The sequence below is a fragment of the Aricia agestis genome, chromosome 9 (assembly GCF_905147365.1).
Source record: "Aricia agestis chromosome 9, ilAriAges1.1, whole genome shotgun sequence".
Classification (NCBI taxonomy): Eukaryota; Metazoa; Arthropoda; class Insecta; order Lepidoptera; family Lycaenidae; genus Aricia; species Aricia agestis.
In genome coordinates, this window is record NC_056414.1 from 7,168,756 (window position 1) to 7,179,657 (window position 10,902).

At 42.6% G+C, this 10,902-nt stretch overlaps 1 protein-coding gene across 1 annotated transcript; it reads right to left on the reverse strand.

Moving 5' to 3' along the window:
* Positions 1-6,040: 6,040 nt before the first annotated feature.
* Positions 6,041-8,575, reverse strand: LOC121730447. Its single transcript, XM_042119480.1, has 2 exons — positions 8,454-8,575; positions 6,041-7,020 (listed from the first exon to the last, which is right to left on the reverse strand). The coding sequence occupies exons 1-2, from the start codon at positions 8,572-8,574 to the stop codon at positions 6,143-6,145; spliced, it is 999 nt and encodes a 332-aa protein (XP_041975414.1). The 5' UTR covers position 8,575; the 3' UTR covers positions 6,041-6,142.
* Between the last annotated feature and the right edge of the window lie 2,327 nt (positions 8,576-10,902).

Sequence of the window (10,902 nt, forward strand, 5' to 3'; positions counted from 1 at the left end):
AAAAAAGTAGTGCGCCTGGAAACCACAGGAGTCGCGACGTGTAATGGAACTTCCGGAGTGGCACACGGGCCACGAGTAAAAGTACCGCCATACGACGGCACTACTTCTTGGAACGCTTACCGTCAGCAATTCCAGACTGTTGCTTCTGCCAACGGATGGTCTGACGAACAATGCCTGACCGCTCTCACTGTCGCACTCAGAGGGCAAGCCTTGTCGGTCCTGGAAGCACATACAGGAAATGGGTTCAAAGACCTGATGGAGGCCCTTGAATCCAGATACGGGGAGCGACACCTGGAGCACGTGTTTCGTGCCCAACTGCGTGACAGAGTCCAACGCTCAGGAGAAGGATTACAACAATGGGCGTTGGAAATTGAAAAACTCGTCAAGAAGGCACACCCAGGAGCTGACGCCAAGATGGTCGACTCCAATATTGTGCAAGCATTTGTCGACGGAATCAGGGATCTGGAGGTCAGAGCTGCAGTGAGGCTTCGTCACCACACCTCGCTTAAGGAAGCATTGGCGCATGCTTTGGAAGTCGAGGCTGTTCGCCGTGACATACGACAGACCCATAAGATCCACGAGGTCTCTGAGGAAGTCAAGGAGGTCAAGGCTCCCACGAAGAAAAGTTTTGGAGCCATGTGCTACAAGTGCGGCGAGAGGGGCCATCTCCAGCTCAACTGCCCGCAGAAGGAGACCCAGATGGCAAGAATGAAAAGGCTCGAGGAACAAATGGAGGAGCTGAAGAAGCAAGCAAGGGCTTCGTCCCCTGCCCGGGAGCAGGGAAACGAATAAAAGCCAGGACTAAGGGGCGAGTGCTGGCTGACACGGAGGAAGCCCCAATAACGGTTGTCTCCCAAGCAAGCAGCGGGAATAGTCTGGTGATTCAGGGGACTATTAACGGTACGGATTGCAAAATGACTCTAGACACAGGAGCCTCTAGAACAATAGTGAACCCAAATTTGATAAAAGCCGCAAGGAGGCACAAGAGGAGAATTAACTGTCGGCTTCTTACCGCCTCCGGTCAGCCAATACCCGTCCTGGGAGAAATGTCAGTTACGATTAATGTAGGGGGAACCTCATACCCTCATGACGTTATCGTGGCTGAGATTATGGATGATTGCATCTTGGGTTTGGATTTCATGAAGAAGCATAACTGCAGAATTAATGTCGCTGACGGAGTTTTCAAGTGTGGTGAAGAAGAAATTTTCATCCTTGGAGGCGCCTGCGGGAAAGTTGAATGTGTAAAGAAAGTCATAATACCTGGACGTGCGGAAGCTCGGGTGCTGGTGAAACTACCGCCAGCTGGAAAGAAGAAGTTGAATAGATGCGTGTTGATCGAAGACACACCTACCAAGACATCAGCGCAAAAACTGATGACGGCGAGAACCCTTGTTAGTGGAAGCAGTAACGCTGTGGTCAGGGTTCTGAATCTTGCTGATCGCGAGATCTGCTTGAACAAAGGTGACGTCATTGGAAAGTGCGAGGAAGTTGTCTGGATGAGAAAGTGTAGTTCGATCACAGGCTCAGACTCAGCAAACACCAGCAACTATGGAATAGTGACTGAGCTACTCGATGACTGCAAGAGTAATCTGACTTATTCGCAGGGCATGAAAGCTAAGAAGTTTTTACAACGCCACGCGAATATCTTCTCCAGTCAGGAAGGCGAACTTGGAAGAACGTCGATGGTTCAGCACAGGATAGATACCGGAAGCGAGAACCCAATTCGTCAACGAGCAAGACGGATACCCATTGCAAAGGAAAAAGAAGTTGAAGGCCTTTTGGAGGACATGAGAAGGCATAAGATCATTGAACCGTCTGCAAGTCCGTGGTGCTCACCGGTTGTATTAGTGAAGAAGAAAGATGGCAGTACAAGATTTTGTGTGGACTACAGACGTCTCAATGATGTCACCAAGAAGGACAGTTATCCATTACCTCGAATTGACGACACTCTGGATACCTTGAGTGGCATGAAATGGTTCTCGACCCTGGACCTGAAATCTGGATACTGGCAGGTGGAAATTCATCCAAAAGACAAAGAGAAGACAGCTTTCTCCACCGGTAAAGGTTTATGGCAGTTTAACGTCATGCCCTTTGGATTGTGCAACGCACCTGCCACATTTGAGCGACTCATGGAGTGTGTACTGGCAGGCTTAGTTGGAGAGGCTTGCTTAGTCTACTTGGACGACGTCATCATTGTTGGCCGCGACTTCGAAGACCATTTGCGAAACTTAGAACGAGTTTTCGCCAAAATAGAGGGAGCCAAATTAAAGTTGAATCCGAAAAAGTGTCGTTTATTCAGGAGTAAGGTGAACTATCTCGGCCATGTTATCTCCAGTGATGGAATTCAGACGGACCCGGAGAAACTAGAAGCAGTCCAAAATTGGCCAACCCCTAAGAACAAAACCGAAGTGCGGGCATTTCTCGGCCTATGCTCCTACTACAGGCGTTTTGTTAAGGGATTCTCAGAGATAGCCAAGCCATTACATCGGCTGACAGAAGATAAACGACAGTTTATTTGGGACGAGACTTCCGAAGATTCTTTTCAGAAACTAAAGAAACATCTGTGTGAAACACCAATCCTGGGGTATCCACAACCTGAAGGTCAGTTTATAGTCGACACGGACGCAAGCAACACGGCCATTGGGGGGGTGTTATCTCAAAAACAGGGTGAAAGAGAAGTTGTAATTGCATATTTCAGCAAATCTTTATCTAAGCCAGAGAGAAACTACTGTGTGACAAGAAGAGAACTCTTGGCTGTCGTAAAGACGCTACAACATTTCAGCAAGTATCTCATCGGCAGACAGTTTCTACTGCGAACTGATCACGCAGCCTTGAAGTGGCTACTACAATTCAAGAACCCAGAAGGCCAAGTAGCTCGATGGATAGAACAACTCCAGGAGTATGACTTCAAGACGGAACACCGCAGCGGAAAGTCGCATGGGAATGCCGACGCACTCTCACGAAGGCCGTGTTCAGAAGACTGCAAACATTGTGTTAAGCAGGAATCTAATGAAGTAACATTGAAGTTAACGAAAACAAGTCCTTTGTGTCCATGGGAGAATGATGGTATGAGAGAGGCTCAAGAAAGAGATGACGACCTTCGACACATCATCACATGGAAGAAACGGGATGACGTAAAGCCAATCTGGAGTGAGGTTGCACCCACTGGCGCTGTCACTAAGGCGTACTGGGCGCAATGGGACAGTCTGATTCTTCAAAACGGAATACTTTACCGGAAATGGGAGAAGACCAACGGCAGAGAGTTCCATCTTCAGATAGTTGTCCCAAGAACGAGAGTACCGGATGTTCTCCGTGAAATGCATGATGGCGTATCAGGAGGTCATCTAGGAGTAAAGAGGACGTTAACGAAAGTGCGAGAACGATTCTACTGGTTGCATTGTCGAGACGATGTACAGGATTGGTGCCGCAAATGCACTACTTGCGCTGCAGTGAAGGGACCACAGACAAGGAGCCGTGGGAGCCTGCGCTTGTATAACGTTGGCGCACCGTGGGAACGAATAGCAGTTGACGTAGCTGGGCCATTTCCTGTAACGGAATCAGGAAACAAGTATTTCATGGTTGTCATGGATTACTTCACCAAATGGCCCGAAGTGTTCGCCATACCAAACCAGGAAGCAACAACAGTTGCTTCTAAGCTAGTCGAAGAAGTAATATCTCGCTTTGGTGTGCCTCTAGAAATCCATTCCGATCAGGGCAGGAATTTCGAATCGCAGGTCTTCCAGGAAGTGTGCAGAATTTTGGGAATGCATAAAACGAGGACCACCGCGTACCATCCACAGTCTGATGGAATGGTTGAGAGATTTAACCAAACCCTTGAGAGGCATTTGGCGAAATTGGTAGATGACAAACAAAAGGACTGGGACAAGTATATACCGCTCTTCCTTCTGTCGTACCGTACCGCCGAGCATGAGAGCATAAAAGCTACCCCGGCGTATGTCAATTACGGTAGAGAACTACGAGTACCAGTAGACCTTTTGACAGGAGGATCACCGGAAGAACCAAAGACCGTACCAGATTATGTCTGCGATTTAAGGGAAAAGATGCGTTATATACACGCCATGGTTCGGGAAAATGGGTTACAGTCAAGTGAGAACATGAAGATCAGATACGACCGGAAATCGAATACAAGCGGCTTCGAAGAAGGGTCACTGGCGTGGCTGCATAACCCAACTCGCCGAAAAGGCAAATCTCCAAAGTTGCAGACTAAGTGGGACGGCCCATACAAAGTGGTTACCCGATTGAATGACGTGACTTACAGGATTCAAAAGCAACCAAGAGGGACATTCAAAGTGGTACACATAGACCGTCTGGCGCGTTACCATGGCAGTAACAATGATGCTCGGGACGAGCATCTCTAAGAGGGGAGTAGTGTTACGGTACATGGTATACGGACACGTGGTGCGCAAGTACATACTCGAACCTTCTAAAAAGGTCCAATGTTTGTTTACGTGTTTACCCTTTATTTGTTAGCGTGTTTGAATTTAGACCTTATGACTGAGTCCATAAGGTCTAAATTAAATTCAACTTACTGCACTTATCGCAAGGACGGCAGTTTTATTGTGGTACATGCCCGAGCCGCCTAGAAATTTCCCACGGTTGTTTACTTGTTTACGTGAATCGGGAAATTTCTGGAATTCGTCTCGCCATATAAAAAGAGCCGCAGGCAGGCACGGAAGTCAGTTCCTTTCGAGCCATCATCGAGGCGATTTCGGAGTGATCAATAGTGAGTGAACCAGTGAAACCTGCGACTTGGCTACGACCTAGGACAGTGATAGTGCTTAGTGATTGGACCCAGTGATTTGTGTTTGGACTTAGTGCTAAGTGTTGTGACCTAGTGTTTAGTGCAGTGTTAATAAAGTCTTCAAGAGAGTCACCAGGTCTTTCTCTCCAAATCCTCGAACCCTAGCACGTAACAGTATATGTCATGAAGTAAGATGTTATTTGAACTTTTTGGACCATATTCTGTTATAAAGTCGCATTTGAATTGAATTTTTCGGAACGAAAAAAGTTTGGAACGACACCTTAAGTTTATCTCCACCATATTATCTCCACAGTTTGTCTATACTTTCGCATTTCCACTGGTTACCGGGCTAGGGCTACTGATGTGTATAAAGGGCAAATAATGAAATTATTTGGATAAAATAAAATAGTTCAATGCTTTGGTAACATTTATTAGAAAAATATAAAAACGCATTATTGGAATATTTTTATGAAACTAGTAAAATTTAATGCCACTTTGTAAAATCCTGTCGTCACCTTATAACTAATAAAAACAGAAGACCAGCAAACACTAAAGACCTCTAGTGGATGTAGGTGGCACCAACTAGTGATCAGCTCGCTTTCTAGTTTCTAGACAGACTGTACCTAATAATTAATTATCATAAAATAAACCTAGTTAAACCTAAGAAAATATTCTACTATCATTAAGAATATATTTTTTTCTTCGTTTATAAGAAACGAACGAAGCGCCTGTTGGAACAAATACGCTACCTACACAATAATAACTATAAGTACCATCGAGGAAATTGATACCTAGGCAGTTGTGATCTGTCGGCACTCGGCTGGGTTTGAACTTTGACGTAACGCGTTACGTACTACCAGGTACTACGTAGGTAGGTCTCCCATCTGCCTAGGAAGTAGGAATCAACTTATCTGATAGTACATACAAAATACAAATACATATTACGCAGTTAAGTAGACTACCGCATTACGGCTCATTTTAGTTCAACCGTAGGCTGGTAAAAGTTCCTTAATATTTAAATTAGCTTAATGCGAGAAATCGTCTTTGCATCATTTTTTTGCTTGGCGAAGAACAAACATAAGGGCCTGTATTCACTTTGATTAGTGCGAGTTCAGGTAATTAGTACGAGTGATTTGTGATTAAGAGAAATTAGAGGACTTGCACTAATCAGTCACTGTCCACACGTACTTTCTCCATATTACTAATCACCTGCACTTATCACAAATCAAAGTGAATACAGGCCTTTATATTATTATGTAGAGCAAGTAGGTACCGAGTTCTAACTTCTAACATAGGTAAACCTGTTTATGAGCAGTCGGGTACAATGCAGGCATGCACTAAAATTATTAGAATGTAAGTAATCAATTCCAATATTAAATTTCATACATCAGCTGTTGAACCATTTGAATAAAATACGAAATATTTTCTTAGCTTTGGCGTTAAAATTATACACAATAGAGGTCTTATGAGACATGCGAGCAGATTTGCAGCGCATAATATTAAGTTAATTGACAAAGGACTATGAATAATTTGTAAATCATTATTGTACATTGCATGCAGTCCATATGCGTAGAATAGTGAGCGGGGGGCACTAAACAAAAAGTATACCACAATAAGACTGAGCGACAATTTTAGTGCTGCAACTGAATCGTTGGCATCGTTTCTTATTAACTTTTTTTTGCTTCTTAATTTGCAAACGATGAGAGCGAAACTGGTCGACAAAATCAGAAGTGGGAGGAACAAGTTGAAAATGGAGAGCATCGAATGCATGTAGCGCTTGTGACTGGAGTCCTGTAGAGTACATTCTATCAGGTCGTTTTCGTTTTTGACTGTCGTGGATAGAATAAATTCAGGTACGCTTAGCGACGCAGCGAGGGTCCACACGAAGGCAGTCGGGAGAGCGATCGGGACCTTCGTTTTTACGAGACCATAATCTACATTCATCGTCCGAGGTGTGGAAGTGTCGCTGGCTACTAAACTGTGCCTGGAACACTTTATTTCTTCGTCGTCATCGCTTCTCTTGTTCTTCTGTGCTGTTCGCTGTTCTAGATTGATGGTGGCCAGCGTGTGGAACGTCACAGTGATGACCAGGTACAAGGAGGCCGAGGAAGCGAAGACACTCAGTCCGCGATACGCTATACAGATGCCGGTTCCGAAGATCCATGTCTTGGTGTTTGAGGACCAAATCTCCAGCCATAACGATGTGCCCAGCAGCAGGATGTCAGCTACGGCCAGTTGTATGAGGATGTAGAAAAGCCCTGAAACGGAAATAAAAAGCTTTGGAGTAAAGTAACTAATAAAATACAGTTCGAGTCCTAACCATGGAGAAAATTCGTCTATGGTATTTAAACTTAAGTATAAATAATGCCATCATACCAGGGGTCACCAAATGGCGCAAATATACAAGGTACATCTAAGGTACAATAACTTGTTATCATGTGCGATGTAGAGTCCCTTAATTTTCTCGTTATCACCTTGGTATGATTTATTATGGAGCCGAACATATTAAACTTAACTTATCTGAAACTTAAATAATATTTTTTGATCTAAACCTTCTCTAACAAAATGTGGATGCTATGTAAGTATATTTTCGATTTTTCTCTTTTATCTTAGCACAATTATCCACTTTGATGGCACTTTGGTAGGCGTACCTACCTAAGCTACGTTCTAAACTAAGTAAGTACATACCTACTTAAATACTATATAGTGACTGAAGGTAGAGCACTTATTATCTAAATTCTAAAGTAAAATAGATATAAGCTTGACCTGTGACACAAATCACAATAAATTAAATAATTATCCTGAATGCACCTCCTATCCTACTACTGATTTTAAGGAAAGTCTTTGACCGACACCTAATATATAATATATTCTGTGCCGACACTGTGTCACACCGCACACGGCCTGTATTCTGCATTTTTCAATCCATCTATTATTATATAACCGAAACCGAACAAAATATATAAAAAAATAAAATATATCCTCTTCCTTTATTTAAAGTCAGTTAAAAAGTAGCCTAAGTTACTCCTTATTACATCAGCTATCTGCCAAAAAAAGTCCCGTCAAAATCGCGCCAGCCGTTTCGTTATTATTTTATTTTATTTATTTATTTTTATAGATATGTACCTATAGATTATAAAATTACCTTTCCACCATAGCAAATATTTTTTCAAGTGGAATACCTGAACCTAGTTACATTTTTGGTAGGTTGCATTTGAATAGAATTGTTTTACTTTTTATGTTTTTAAGAATCTCTACAGTGTTATGATGAACTTTGCTTGAAGAAAAGAAAGGAGTATAATATTATCTGTTTACTTTGAATCTTATAAAAGCTTAGAAAGTTTTTGATTCGGTAACTTTTATTACATTCACCAAAAGGTTTAGACGTCCAATTAAATATTATTATTGTGTAGGCATTTAGGGCACTCTTTACCTATATTATTTGCTTTGTTACTTTAGTAGAGCTTTATGCTAATAATTCAGGTGTATATAGAAATCACTTGGTACACTTTTATTCTTACACTGTGTGTCTAATAGAGTCGTAAAATGTGTGCACACTGTTAATTAACGCACTTAGCTCCTCGCTTTGTTTGATAAACATTTCGATCTCACTTCTCTCGCCATACGAGTTGGATCAGAAAAAATGAATCCCTATACGATTTGCCAGCTGATAAAAAGTTAATGAATTTACCGTTTTTCGTGGTCTTGAAGAGTGCGGCAAGGAGCGCGAAGTTGGCAAAGGTGGCTGCGCACGCGGCGCTGGCTGTGAAGACCGCGAGCGCGAGCGGCGGGATCGCGCCCGGCTCGGCCATGGCGGCGACTGCGGGAGCAATGACTCGAGCCCGACACATTCTCAGCCCCTTACCGTTTTTTTGCCAGTGAATCATACATGTGCAGGGACACTCAAGATAGCGGCGAAGGAAGGCCGTCCTTTTGTGGGATATAAAGTTCAATTTACTAGGACAACTTAGTAATGTTTACTCAGTTGTACTTTTAGTATCGGTTATCGCCTACGTACTTATGTAGAGTACTTATATTTAGACTTTGGACACTTGACGAATTTTATGCAATTCAATTTCCTCAACATATTGTACCTAAGTAGTGATTACAACAGGAAATTTTATATTTTCATTCCATACTTACAGAATAAGTACATTTTACTTAAATTATTACTTATATTGTTTCTATAGGTCTCGAGTTACCGAATATAAGATGGAGCCCTGAGGTTAACTTAACTATAAGCGAACCCTAGAGACTAGAAATGTGAAATGTGTTTAATATTGTGAATTGCGATCATTATTATTCCGAGCTCGTCGGCGACAGTCGCAGACGACATAGGCTGTCCTGTCTGCATTACCCAACTTATATTAAACTTCATAATATTTATTGGCTATTGCTGCATTTAGAGAGTCTGCAGCGCCCATACAGTCGGCATGTCACAGCCATGCCGACTGTATGGGCGCCGCAGACTCGATCGCACAAAAAGTCTGTCGTCTGCGATCTCCCTAAAAAATATTTCTTAAAAAGATAAGACTGTAATGCAATTTGTGAATTTTGTAGCCAATAAACATCTATTTAGCTGCTATCGCGTATCTTAATACCTATTGTAAGAAGCTGCTGTAAGCATTAAGACCACATAGTTATTTGTATAGCTTCCATATTATCTACTATTGTTGTAGTTACAATAGTAGGTATATTTCTTAGAACAGTTATACACAACCTGCTGCCCTTTTTCAGTGGGCAAAATAGAGCGAAGTCGTCGTAAAAGTTGTAATTATAATTCTTCCTCTTCTAAATTGCTAATTTTAAATATTTTTTTAGTGATAAACCTGAAACCAAGACTGACCAAGACCAAAACATGACGTTTGTGGCCTGTATGAAAAAAGGTTGAGTACCATGACCATAGCCATGAGTCATGACTGTCTTAAGAAGCTTTACAATTTACAAAAATAATGTTTATTGTTTACAGCAGCAAGCTTTTTTTATGAAATAAGGGAGCAAACGAGCAAACGGGTCACCTGATGGAAAGCAACTTCCGTCGCCCGAAACACGCAACATCAGAAAAGCTGCAGGTGCGTTGCCGGCCTTTTAAGAGGGAATAGGATTACAGGGTAGAGGAGGTTAGGAAGGGAAGGGTAGGGAATTGGGCCTCCGGTAAACTCCCTTACCTACTCGGCGAAACACAGCGCAAGCGCTGTTTCACGCCGGTTTTCTGTGAGCCCGTGGTATTTCTCCGGTCGAGCCGGCCCATTCGTGCCGAAGCATGGCTCTACCATGCTGTATCATGTATGTATTAAAGGAACCTAAACTCGGTGATGATTTCAGTGTGTAAAAGAAAGTTTTTTATTCTCTTGTGGCGGTACCCACAATTCGCCTAACATTCCGGCATCGCGCTATCGAAGTTTTCTGAGCGTGTCGGTATATATACGACAGCTGAAATGTATCACGTGGGCTCCGGCCTGACCGAGCATAACACCTCGCTCGGTCGGAAGATCTTCCTTTGTGGCGGCCACGCATATCCCACACTCTCCTTATCGAAATCTTGTCTGTGTTTTTCTTTGATATACCTAACCCAGATACTAAATATCGAGAAAATACGATAGGTATCTGCTCTAAATAATTTTGATGTCATTAGGTATATAGCTAGGAGAAGCTTAAAAGCTCACAGCACGTGCCGTCAAGTGCCGTTCGTTTGTAAGAAGCCTTTAACACTAAAATGAGACACCGAATTGCTTCTAATTCAAATGACAACAACACATTAAATATTTAAATAGTCAGCACAATATTACTAACCAAATAAAAGTAAGACCGTTTGAGCTCGGGCGAGTTATTTACGGCCTCAAGGCTTCACCGGAAGTGTGAAGTTTGACCACACAGGCCGATCACGCACAATCGGAATTACGTTCGCAATGATTTGACCCGCCATTAAAAAAACGGAAATACTCGTCATAGTAGGTAGGTAGGTATATTAGATTTACCTATTGAATACTAAGTAATTCTATTTTTACATCATTTAATCTGTGGAGTATGTAAAAATATAATATCTACACTAGATCATAGATGTTGCTTAAATACAGAGTGCGTATAGTGCACTCTGTATTTAAGCAACGTATAGGCTATAGCACACCGGGAAGCGTGCA